This window comes from Chaetodon trifascialis, chromosome 22 (assembly GCF_039877785.1).
Source record: "Chaetodon trifascialis isolate fChaTrf1 chromosome 22, fChaTrf1.hap1, whole genome shotgun sequence".
Taxonomy (NCBI): Eukaryota; Metazoa; Chordata; class Actinopteri; order Chaetodontiformes; family Chaetodontidae; genus Chaetodon; species Chaetodon trifascialis.
In genome coordinates, this window is record NC_092077.1 from 14,957,377 (window position 1) to 14,970,220 (window position 12,844).

General features: G+C 44.1%; 1 protein-coding gene across 3 annotated transcripts; it reads right to left on the reverse strand.

The window, feature by feature from the left end:
- Nucleotides 1–1,630: 1,630 nt before the first annotated feature.
- Nucleotides 1,631–12,379, reverse strand: scyl2 (SCY1 like pseudokinase 2). Of its 3 annotated transcripts, none has more exons than XM_070991590.1 (19): nt 12,256–12,379; nt 10,297–10,493; nt 9,959–10,116; nt 9,330–9,474; nt 8,427–8,576; nt 8,080–8,301; nt 7,617–7,733; nt 7,390–7,515; nt 6,984–7,160; nt 6,788–6,799; nt 6,462–6,584; nt 5,939–6,052; nt 5,619–5,751; nt 5,410–5,528; nt 5,204–5,304; nt 4,914–4,983; nt 4,689–4,766; nt 4,462–4,584; nt 1,631–4,382 (listed from the first exon to the last, which is right to left on the reverse strand). In XM_070991590.1, exons 2-19 carry the CDS (start codon nt 10,471–10,473, stop codon nt 3,750–3,752), a joined length of 2,778 nt encoding a protein of 925 aa, XP_070847691.1. In that variant the 5' UTR covers nt 10,474–10,493; nt 12,256–12,379; the 3' UTR covers nt 1,631–3,749. The 3 variants fall into 3 exon arrangements, with proteins under 3 accessions (XP_070847691.1, XP_070847692.1, XP_070847693.1); XM_070991591.1 differs by having other exon boundaries at nt 12,279–12,298; XM_070991592.1 differs by lacking the exon at nt 6,788–6,799.
- Nucleotides 12,380–12,844: the final 465 nt, after the last annotated feature.

Consider the following 12,844-nt stretch of genomic DNA (forward strand, 5'->3'; position numbering starts at 1 on the left):
AGGGGCGGACTGGGACAAAAAATCGGCCCTGGCATTTTGGACCAGACCGGCCCGCCACATTTGATAACGCACACCTTTTCGGTCTTTCTCTTGAATGTGTAACTGTGCAACTCTTTAAAACCTTCAGCCATCCAATGAGTTAACGGGAATCAGTGAAAGTGGACACATTAATTACTTCCAAAAAGTCTAATTTATTAACACTACAAAAAAGCATACTCCACCACTCCATGACAGTAATGGATCTTTAAGCAGAATTCATCCTGTTGGGTGAACCTCTGTGTTTCAGGGAGGAAGAAAAAAGAAAGAATAGAGATGAGAAATGATGGATCAGATGTTAACTCTTCCAAGAGTAGCACTCAATAAATTGTGAAGTGACCCAGTCCAAAAGGATGAACGTAGCTGAACTCCTGAATGAACTTTGAACTCTGTGTATGTATGTTTGTATGAGAGAGAGAGAGAGAGAGAGAGAGAGAGAGAGAGAGAGAGAGAGAGAGAGAGAGAGAGATTTGATTATTGGTCAATCTTCAAGATAAAAACAGCAGCTTAGAAACTGAAAACAGAGATGATGACACATGAATGAGAGAGAGGGCTACATACACAATGTCTATAAATACTTGCGTATACAGGTATTACAAACTAACTGGAACACTAACTAACCTGGCCATAGAACATTAACCAAAAAATATGTTATTGACGTTTTATCATTTAACAAGTGTTCTGAAAGCAGTCCATCTTACTGCAGGTTTTACTGCATGTCTCTGTGCAATGTCGCCACCACCACCACCACTGTCATCGGCCACGGGAGCTGATGAAGGCCCTGCCTTTTTGTGCCTTTTTGTGCCTTTTTGTGCCTTTTTTGTGCCTTTTTGTGCCTTTTTGCAGCGCTGGCTTGAAGAATCAGCTCCTTCTTCTCTCGCAGTTTCTCTGCACCTCCTTTTCGTTTTCTCTCCATTCTCGCAGATCCTAACACATTACGTTACCGAAGTAAAAGAGGGGAAGTGTTTCATGATATGATTGGGCCACATGAGCCCCGTCACGTGTCAGTGAAGAAAATCACCTATCGGCCGCAGAGCTGAGTGTGTCGAGGGCCGGTTACCATTCCTAGAAATGTTCTGGACATGCCCATTGCAGAGGCTGTGTCAGCTGGACAGCTGGACAAATGTCCCAGCATTCATTTCAGCATTTGAGTGAAGAGTGGAAAACAGCAGAGACTTTCTTTCTTTTTCTGTTTTCTTTTTCTTTTTTTTTTTTTTTTTTACAATTTTCATTTGTTTTCATAGAATTTTTTAGGCAAGAAATGAACCTTGTAGATTTCAAATACATTTTTTATGAAAATCGATGGCGAATCAAATGACATCTGAGGAAACGAGGGCACTCATTGAATGGTGAGCCATTCAGGAGACCCTCTTCACTGGTATACACTGGTAAATATTAAGAAAAATTAAATGTCAGTGCTTACCTTGAAAATGAATCTACAAAGCCAGAACTCTTAAATATGTATGTTTTTTATATCAGTTTAAATGATGAAGTGCACGTTGGCTGGTTTTTCGTCTCTAAAGTTACATTCGCTTCACTGCCCGATGTAGTGTTTTAAAACCATCACACAAATAATGACCACCCTTTGAGAGCATTAGATTGTGTACTTTCCTTTATATGTACAGATTTTCATTGGACCACCTCAGAGACCAGCACCTCAACACATAAAACAAGGGCCACACTACACACGTGACAGCAGTGGTATACAAACAATCTTGTAGAATAAGCTTCAGTTTTCTGATTTGGGGTTCTTCCAGGATGTCCACTTTGAGATGAAATCAAAACTGCCACACACTTAATGCCGATCTGCAAATGAAAAACCGCAAATCACAGAAACGTGTCATCTCATTTGACAAAAATTGGGAAATTAACAGAACCTGACGAGTCAAATTCACGAGCGAGTAACACTGCCATGCGGCTGGAGAGAGCTCGCCTTTTCTACAGAAACAAAAGTTAACCAAATAAAAGACGTTACACTTCAGCATGTTAGCAACAATCATTGTCAGCAGAAACACAGCGTGACCAAGGTGCATCTAAAAACCCTAAAATGGTATAACTCTCTTCAAAAATGTACGATTTAGAATGAGTATATATTAATGTTGTCAAGAAAATCCGACAGACCTCTGTACTTATTGTCGGTCGATGGAAATGAAAGTAAGGACACATCAACGGCTGCTTGAGCCAATCGATATGCACCCTTAACAACCGATAAGGATTATTGCACACAACTCATCTAAGGCCTCTTCACCATGATCACAAGGACATAAAAATGCTAAGGCCCTCACAGAGCAATCCATTTTTAAATAACTATATATTTACACTTCATGTCACCAGCACAGGTCCTCTGACGGCTGAAAAGTGCTGAAATCAAAATATATCGTGGAAATCTTCGTCATCATACAAACTGATCAACAGAAATGCTGAAATGCTGCCCCTGAAGTACTTCAGAGCGAATCCAGCCGGATGTGCGAAATAAAATGTCATTGGTCACTGGAGTCGTCCTTAGAAAAGACGCTCAACTCAAACTTTAGATCCGTTTCAGTAACATGCAACAAAGCAAGGAATTCAAGAAAGAGCTGATGAAAAGAGAAAATATTAATACTTGAGTAACAGATGAGCGCTGTCCATCTACTTTTCTACATGTGCCCACGTAAGGCACAACAGCCTGAAGCAGTGCATGTGGTCCTCGTTTACTGCCTTTAGCATTAGCATCTAGCTGAAAGGGCACTGCTGTCAGAGCTTCTCATCGGTCACAGGTCAGTCATTCATCCCGCCTTTTGAAGCAACTGATATAAAGGAGGTGTGCTGGTCATCCACTGACTTTGACTAAAAAACGAAACCTTCCCTTTTCAACTAGCTTCGATGTCAAATTAAGAAAAAAAAAAAAAAGCAACATTTGACACTGGTGATTTAAAAAAATTAGACCAAAGGGGGGGAAATGAAGACCAGCGTGGATCACCAGTCCAGTCTGTGCTGCAGAGACACAGTTACCATGGAGACGGACTGCAGTGGGGCTACTTGTCCCCCCCCCGTCTCAACTGGAACCGCTGGGCTGTCAGGTGTCTACACCCCCCTTTCAGATTTCTTTTGGCGGCTGATCAGCAGCTGCAGGCTCGTCGGTGCTACACTTCCAGCTACCTCCCACCGGGCTCAGACATTTTGATGTGTGCCGTATTGGTTTTTAAGCCAACTCTCTGATCACTTCAGGCATGCAGCAAATCCTAAAATAGTCTGGACAAGCAATAAAGATACAGAAGCCTTCAGCTAATTCTGAAGTGGTGGTCTGACGCAACTTGTTCACTGAGTGAAATCCACTCCGTCCACTCGATCATTCACGGTATGAACACAAAATCTTCCTGAAGAAACCGAGTCGGGATTCACCTCAACCCACGTTATTTGGACTCGCAAGAATGTCAAGTACAAAACAGTAGGAAACCCCCAGCATTTTAAAGTACACAGCATAGAGAAGAAGTCCCCACCCCCCCGACCTTTTGTCTTTCGGGCCCAGTAGAAATGGAATTCAGGTGCAGGTTAATTTTCAGATGAATGTGAGCGAGAGTCCAAATTTAAACCAAGTCGGATTAAAAATACAGACAGCGACACTCTTGAAAGGATTTTCAGTGTTTTGTTCTGTGAGAATTCTCATCCATCCAAAGTTATTAAAAGAATATACTTAACCCGCCATCTTTTTCTTTTTTTTTTTTAATTCACGTTTAGCCGAATAAGTCTTTCAGATCGTTGTTGACAGACGCACTGTGTTTAATTCCACTTTGGTTCGGGCTGGGGGCGGCGGCCGGTTGAGAAAAGTTCTGCGGGCTGAAAAAAGGGTTTGCTTGCATCCCAAAGCCGCTGGGTACCCCTCCCATCCCCCCTGGTACACCCTGCATCGGAGTCTGAGCGTTCTGGGGTGAACCGAACTGATTGAGCCAAGGGGTGCTGGTGCCAGGTGCGGCCTTTGGAGTCATTTGGTTGAGGGTGACTTTGGGCTGGCTGGGTGTAAAAAGACTGTCCAAGGCTGACATGTCGGGGGCTTTATTTGTCTGTCCGATTGATCCTTGATTCTGCACGAGGGCTCCAAAGTTTGGGGTGCTGGTGGTGGTGGCCATGCCGCCATAGAGGCCAGGGCCTGCGGGCCGCATGCCCATCCCCATGCCTCCTGTCTGAAAGCCCATGGATGTGTTGAAACCGTTGGAGACCGGCGCGCCCATGGGGCCCAGCATGGGGTTGGAGGAGGGGAAGGCAGCAATGGTGGTGCCCTGCACTGGGGCTGGGCGTGCTGTGTTGGCCAAAGAAAGGCTGTTGAGCGATGTCATGTTGTTGAGAAGGCTGCTTGTCAGATCCTTAGTCTGCAACGTAAAATGGTGTCAGATTTATCATCACCAGTTTGAGCATTTTTCTGTGCGCACAGACGCTTTCTGGCTTTACCTTTGTGTTGGTGGTGGAGGCTGGTTTGATGGTCTGCGGCGCTAATGGCTGCTGGTTCCTCAATTTGGCTGCCTGCTCCTGCTCCTTAGCCAAGCGCTGTTTCTCCTCGAGAGTCAGAGACATCTGGGGAGGTGCAGACGAAGAGAGACCATGAACAAATTGGACCGCATGCTAAATGAGCAAAGGTGACGGTTTTTCATAAATGAGGTATGACATTGTCTCCATACTCTATTAGGCTGTGGGGCCGCTGCTGCAGATCCATTTTCCTTCCCATTAACCCCAGTGCTGCCAAAGATATCATCAATCTGAAAGGGGGAAAAGAAGAAATGGAATCACTGCAGCACAGAGACATAAAACATGACATTTCCAGTCTATTTCAGGAACCTTTAATGCAGAAGAGAATACTTCCATCTCTAATCTGTTACTTGGCTGTCAGAGAGTAAACCTCTCACCTGGTTAGTAGTGCTGGGAGGGCTCTTGGTGTCCTCTGATTGGTTTCCTGGGTTTGAGATGTTTATACTCCTGTTAGAGGAGACAAGATCAGAGAGCAGAAGGCCTTTAGAGAAGCTTGATTAGTCATACCATTATCATATTCATGTGGCCAGTATCAACGGCTAATTGCTTCCAATTCCCCTAAATGCTCTTGGATATAAAATCACCACTATTGTGTAAAACCATTTTATATTTAATCAGAGGGAATAAAAAGGAGGTTATAGTACAGAGTGACTTAAAGATGTGACACCTATGCTGCTCCTGCATGATGTGCAGCTGCTCCAGCTTGGTCTTGTGTTCAGCCTCCATGCGACTCAGCATGTCCCGTATGACCACCATGAACGAGTTGAACTGAAACGCAAGATAAGAGTAGGTAAACAAAAAACAATTTGTTTTGCACAGACTTGCTGGTAAAAAAAATGCAAAGGTGTGTATGTGTGTTTGGCTGTGTAGTACCTGGTTAAGGTTGAGATTGTTGTCTATACTAAGAGAGACAAGGTGGGGCAGGCTCTTGGTGGCCAGGTGCTCTTTGGGGATGCCCAACTTCTTGTGGCTGAAGGTGCACTTATAGATTCCTGAAATGAGGAGCACTCATTAAGCAAAGAGGTCGCACAAATGTTTCAATTCACACGCGCTGGAAGTGGGAGTGTGTCCAGTCTCTTCACCTAGAACACCCATGAGTACTGCTGGCTCTCTGGAGGGGATCTGTTGTAGGAAGGGCAGGATCTCGTCGATGACAAACCACTTGTCTAGATACTCCAAAATCTTCCCCAGACACACCAGAGAGTTCACTCGTACCTACACAGTAACAAAGGAAGACACATAGAAAAAGTCAAATGCATGGACGGTTTCAAACATTCTGACGTTTGAGTCAGTTTTTATGTCTGCCCCCATCATCATCATCTATGCTTAGTCTGCTTTCTTGCTTCATCAGACAGCCTGAAAGGTAAAAGTTGAGAGCAGAAGGTGGCTGATGGAGACTCACAGCGAGCGAGGAGGTCTGTAGGCAGGCTGATTTGATTCGGGGAATGAGGGAGTTCTTCATGGATGGGTAGTCAATCAGGTTGGCAAACGTCGGGATGATGTTCAGGCACAGCTCCTGCTCGACCACAGATAAGATGTTATGAAATCTAACGTTTAGAGATGCCAAGTACATTCGCTCTTACTGCGCCCTCAAGGCAGCGCTGAAAGGGGAGTACAGCAGGTGGGGAAAATCATGTTCCAAGCAGAATGCTAAAAATAAACACCAACCAAGTAAAAATGATCAAATCAACTATTCTTACAATGTTCGTACTTCAGAGAGGTGGTATCGAAAGGAACAAAGCAACCAGAAATGTCAAACAGGTCTAAAAATATTTCTGACAGTGTCTGGCCTTTTCAAAAAAATCTGGCGTACAGCAGCTCCTTCAGAAATCCATCCGGTGGATGCGTTTCTAGTCAAGACTGACTGTGTTCAATTAATCTCAGCATCACCTCAAATACTAAGCAGCCCCACATCCCCCCTGTACCTGGATCTGTACAGAGGGGGCTTCCAAAGCTCTGTAGACCATGGGCAGCACGCTGTTCTTAATGTCCTCTGCCGGTGTCTTGGTCAGCAGTAGGTCCATCTTCTGCAGGAAAATCAGCAGGATCTGCACAGCACAGGCACCCAGTGAGGAAAACAAAGTCAAAAGCAAGAAGAACTCTACGTTATTTTCTACACGAGTCGAGCAGTAAGTGGAAGTTAACAGAGGCAGTGCTTTCAGTGGCTTTAGGCAGCTTTTAGTACTACAGACAACACAATGCACAAACTAGCTGATGTGACTGGAGCGTATTCACAGCAGAGCCCACTCACCATATTACTAGCCTGAAGAAGCATGGAAAGAAAAATACAGAGAGAGACATCATGCAGAGGTTTAAAGAGTGTTTTTACAAAGTGCACGTTATTACTTGAGTGCACTGCTAGCTCACCAACACATGCGTACACCACAATAATAATGTTCAACACCCAACCTCATACCGCATGTGTTTAGTTCTGCGTTTCCGTTTACCTGAATGGGCTCTTGCTGCTTGAAAACAGGCGTGAGGTCAGGCAAGATGAGGCGCACGTACTCCTCCTTGGTGCACTCCTCTGCAATCAGCAGCACGTTGGGCAGCACGAAGGGAACCATGTCCAGGTTGACAAACTCAGAGGTCAGTGCCGGCAAGATTCGATACACCACCACTCGCTGAGAGAAAGAAAAAACGGATGGGTTCCAGAAGCTGTGAATGAGTAGGACTTCAAACTGCAACGCTGTGTGTTCACAGTGAGTTCATTAGATGTCTAACAAAACAGGATGGATGAAAGTACGGAAAAAAGCAGTCCCATAAAGCCTCTTTTAATGCAAATCTCAGCAAAATGCTTCTGCGCAGAGGGTGAGAATACAGACTACAATATTAGACATTTGGTTGTACTACCTTGGGTAGTTTGGGCAGGACTTTGGGGAGGCCTTTGTAGAACTGGGACTTCTGTAGGTTGTCCCTTTGGAAGAGGGAGTCAAAGTACTGCAGGGTCACGGCACCCACGTCGTCAAAAAACGGAATCTGAATTTCACACATTAAAAAAAAGGGAATCACCAATGTTAGCACACAGAGTAAAAACATGCTGCTCTCTGCATCTTCATGCATGTCGGAACAATGCAAACCTTGGTCATCTGGTCTGCATCCGGTCGGACATTTGGTGTGACGCTGAGCAGCATTTTGACGTGCTCCCGCACCTCCTCTGGGATCTTGTTCAACAGCGCTGGACTCATGGTGCTCAGCTACAGTTGGAGAACAGAGAAAGAATAAAATCAGTGTTTGTTGGATATAATAACACACGTTTGAGCTACAGTAGGTAATTTTTCATTGGAATACAGCTGGGATCTGCTGCATGACTTCACTTGTAGGAATATAGAAAATGCCCATTAGCTGGAGTGTGTCATGTCGTAATCATCAGGATTATTTCAAACATATTTCCATTTTACTACTAAGTCCAGTCAAATCTGGACAAGACATCCTGCAGCCTGCATGAAGACATTTGTTCCCAAGAAGACCAGATGTCTCCCAAATTCAAGTGACATTCTCAAGCGTCCACAATTTTATGAAAAACGTATGATCATTTCGAACCTGGTCCAGCTGCCTGCTGAAGCTCTTAAAAATGTCATGCTTGTTGACTTGGAAAACAGGCTTGCCCTCATTGAAGACGGCATGCATCACCACGCCCAGCGAGTACATGTCAGAGGCCGAGTCACAACTGACAGACAGGATGTACTCAGGGGCCAGGTATTCAGGGTTGGGGAGGCAGAGCGGAGGGAGGTTGGGCTCCCACTCTTTACAGGTGTACTTAGGCTGAAGAGGGTGAGAGAACATGAGAATATCAGGGTGTGACAATACTGACAGACATTACTGTGGCAGAACATCTCGAAGGCCCTGCCTGACAGACAGTGCTGAGGGAACAGGAGTCTTCAACACACCTCAGCGTCTGAGGGGTTGGTCGAGGAGATGCTGAAGTCAAAGCCCATGATCTTCCAGGATCCACTCTTGTTGAGGATGATGTTTTCTAGACACAAGTTGCCGTGGACCATTTTCACTCCGCTGTGGAGGAAGGCCAAACCCTCCGAGATCTGAGGAGAGAGAGAAATGAAAATGTCAGGGGAAATAAGAGCAGAGTCGACAGGAGCTCAAGTTTAGATAATATACTGTAAGATGTGGAAAAGGCAAGATAACAGAAATAAAGACTAATGTGGGTCAATGTGGCAAAAAAAAATGATGAGGCCTAATATCAAACTGATTGAAAGAGCAGCATAACATTAACAGGTGAGGAATGGAATTGCACTGGTTCAACTGGCTTTGGGAACATCACACTGTATGAATGCATATTGGACTTCTAGATGTGGCCGATAAAGGTACTAAAACCTGCCAGACAACTACAATTTAGTACGCTTATAATAACAAACCGGTAAATTCTCATTCAATAATGTCTCGTCATACATTTGATACGTGAACAGTGCAACGGAACTGTTACTCATGTGCACAGAGGTTGATGAGTTACAAGGTAAAAAAAATACAATTTATGCACTGAATAGATAATTCTGATGATATTTTATGATAATTTTATAAACTTTTACAGACAGAATGCTAAAGATTCACTGATTTCAGCTTGTTAAATTGAATATTTGCTGGTTTTCTGTCAACTATGAGGGATAGAAAGAATCTTTTGGGGTTTGAGGCTTTTAAAAATGTTAGCCAGACATCTTTATAAACATTTCTAGAATATCTCATCTAAGAATTAATTTAAAAAATACATGGAAATGAATAATAATAAAACATAGGGCTGCAGCCCTATATCAAGCAAGCTAAGCTGTCTGCATTCTCACCTGCAGCAAGCCATACTTGGTCTCCACGTCGTAGAGTTTGTACTCCTTGATGTCGGTGGGCATGGGGCTGGGCAGGTTCTCCCACTGGCCCAGCACATTGGACAAACTGGCAAACACCGGCTCTGTGCAGAACGCCAAGCAGTCTCTGAGGACCAAATACAGGAATAACATCAGCATAATTTGAAACGGCTGCTTTTTAAGTGTTGAGTTATTCTTGCACAGACAATTAAGAAGCAAAGTTAGAAGCAGAGACGGGAAAGTGTTTTGAATTCAGAGCTTCCATTCCAAGACAGAGTGGTATAAAGAGAGTAAGCACAAGACAGGCTTCACCTTATTTTACCCTCAGGGGACATTTATTATTCAGAGAGCAGTCTTTTGATCATGACAAGCCTCTGCTCACATGCACACACAAAAGGCAGACAAATAGATTTGTTATGCAGTTTTTCCCCTTGAATGTCAAGCCCTTCTCTGAGCTCTGACTCAGGGAATTTGTCCTTGATGAATATGTGTGTGTGTGTGTGTGTGTGTGTGTGTGTGTGTGTGTGTGTGTGTGTGTGTGTGTGTGTGTGTGTGTGTGTGTGTGTGTGTGTGTGTGTGTGTGTGTGTGTGTGTGTGCATGCGTTGCTCACCGTGACTCTTCCAGAGGATGCTGCACAGTCAGAAGACGGGGGTGACGCAGTCTGGTCAGCTGTTGCACCCCTCTTTTCAGCGAATCAATGATTTGGTCCTTCTCAAATTTCTGATACTTGTCAATCATCTTCTTATCAAACACAAACACTGCCACTTCCTGGGGGGGTCAAAGACAGCAGCTGACATTAACTTCATTCAGTCTCACAGGGACTCCCCATGAGGGAAGATCTCAGCTGACTTCAACATCAGCACCAGCACAGTCGGTTGTCTGTCCACGTAAATCTTGACTTTTATGAATCAGACCTGCTCTGGTCAAAGGGAGAAAGTTCACACACACCTGTTTGGTGGACTTCTTGGTGCCATTGTAGATCCTCCAGCACATGCCAGGACCCCCACTGGCAATATGACGTCCGACCTCAAACTCCCGTGTCACCGGGTTGCCCATGACAGCGCTGGTCACATCCGCCGTCACCTTTGTGACGGTGCTTTTTAGCTTGTTCAGCATTGACTCCATGTTCAGGCCTGACCTGGCAGCTGAAGGTGGATGACAGACCAATCAGGACAGGTAAGCAGGTCAAGACAAATCTAAGTTTTTATCTACGAGGTACAGACCAGTCTGTCAAATGTCAAAATGACAATAGTTTTCATAATCCCTGAGAGAGGCCACTGTAGCCTAACCCTTTCCAGCTAAACAAAAGCCTTCAACAATCCATTAGACATGCACTCTTACACTTGCTTCAATATTTGCACATCGAAGTGCCCACCAGCGTCCTGCCTGTGCCGGCCGAGCAGAATAAGTACCATAACAGCCCAAGCTGTCCCCAAAAATCTAAAATGACTCAGACATGTCACATTAAGGTTCTCTTTCAAAACACTCCACAATGACTTGACAGCATGTTAGGCAACAGGAAGTCAGACAACAGAACATGGCCGACAGTAATGTAGCCAAATTACTTCTATGTGAGCATTTTCTTCAGGGTCTTATCCATCTTAAGTGGGTTTACAGATGTTTATTTCACTGCACTGCAACAAGGTCGAATAAGCTGTTTTGTAGAAATCCAGATGCACATGGTTCAGTTTGCATAATTAATTCCTTACAGATTCCCAGGTGAAAAAATAAATGTTGAGCATCAGTCTGACATGGTTCAAAGCAAAATGAATGTTAATCATAATTTGTGGGTCTATGCAAACAGGGTGGATGGATGGATGGATGGATGGATGGATGGATGGATGGATGGATGGAAGGATGGATGTGAAATCTATCAATAAGCATGGCTCAATCTGATGTCAGTGTGTCAATCTTAGTCCCTTTCATTCCCTCATTTTGTACATTTTCTACAACAGCCAGGTCTACTTGGGTCTAAGCCAGCATACAGTATAATACTATAGCTTCTTTTGAAGAAGTGGCGCTCTGCTGAGGCATATTGCAGGATTTCTGGCATGATGACAAGAAAATCCGATGCACTACATTGTCAACATTGTGTCATCACTGTCATACCTGCATGGTGATTAAAGGAGGGTCTGAACCAAAAAAAAACCCAAAGCAATCAACATAAAACAGACGCAAATGTATGACCTATTTATTACCGGATATTACCTTAGATATAAGAGCTTTTATCTGCAACAGGTTTGAGGAATGGATTTGGAGTTGTGATGGCAGTCACGATCTGACATCTGTAAACATGAGTTGTTAGCTAGCTCGTGGCCAGACAAACAGGTAAACTGAGAGCAGCGCTCTGGACATTCACCTCACCAAACGCACCTGATCCACGGAGCCTTTCTAGCTCAGCCGTTAGCTAGCTAGCTAGCTAGCCGCCAGGATACCAGGCAGTTCAACAACAGCAGCTTGCTAACATGTATCGTGTGAGGTTAAACAAGAATTTTGGCTTTTGGCTACAGCATCTGAATGTGATATTCGTCGCACAGCGATGACTGTCACGTCTGATTTGGAAATAGCTTGATGTTAGCTAAGTTATCATCTTGTGTAGCGTGTAACGTTACGCGCACACACAACTGACGTTAGCACAGCTCAACATTACTAACGCCATCGTTCACAGCTATCTTCCCAAACCTTCTTTTAACCTCTTCTCTGTCTGTGTAGCTCTGGTAGGTTGACATCATCGTTGCAATCTGTGGGCTACCGCCAAAGACTTTTTAGGCAAACAGATCACGGTGGCTACCTACCCAAGCTAAATAGCCAACAACGCTTAAGTCGACAGTGACGTTACTGTCATGCCAGTCACATATCGTTTGTTTCGATCCAGACCAGTCACTCCGAAACCCTCCAGCCTCTTACCTTGATACGAAAAGGGCTCTCACTTGTATTTCTTGTTGTAAGTAGTCTCTCAGCTGTAGCGCTGTCAGTTATGGCTGTGAAACACAGCCCCCATGTCTTCCCGGAGCGTACGGAATGAGGTAGCTTAGTGCGCGAGTGAATGAACAACCCTACTTCCGGGTTTTTTAATGGAGTCATGTGTATCTACGTCACCTTTATTTATTCATTTATTTATTTATTTATTTATCAATCGTCATCATTTCTGTGCAAATAAAGTGTATATATAGTGTAAATCTCTTGATTCAGTTTTCACAAACATCCTGACTTACACCTTTTATAAATATTACTAGTTCATGCAGGAGACACAGATTAGCTCAGGTGCTATTGTGCATAATGAGTAATTTTACTTTTGATTCAAAGTACATTAAGTGCATTTGTTTGCTAATGCTCTTGTGCTTGTACTTTGTTGTACAATTGTTAATTGAGGCCTTTTATTTGGGTTATCTCATTTTTGGGGACCTCTGGATGCAGGACCACTGAGGGTCCAGGGACTACACCAGTATACACACACTCAGAGGAATTACAGCAAAGTCACGTTTGAGAAAGGATC

Excerpts from the sequence above, each read along its gene's own strand:
- scyl2 (XM_070991590.1), bottom strand. The coding sequence starts at position 10,473 with ATGGAGTCAATGCTGAACAAGCTAAAAAGCACCGTCACAAAGGTGACG. Across the intron at positions 10,117-10,296 it reads CCAAGAAGTCCACCAAACAG|GAAGTGGCAGTGTTTGTGTT; the intron begins GTGTGTGTGAAC and ends TGACCCCCCCAG. Across the intron at positions 9,475-9,958 it reads CATCCTCTGGAAGAGTCACG|AGACTGCTTGGCGTTCTGCA; the intron begins GTGAGCAACGCA and ends TTTGGTCCTCAG.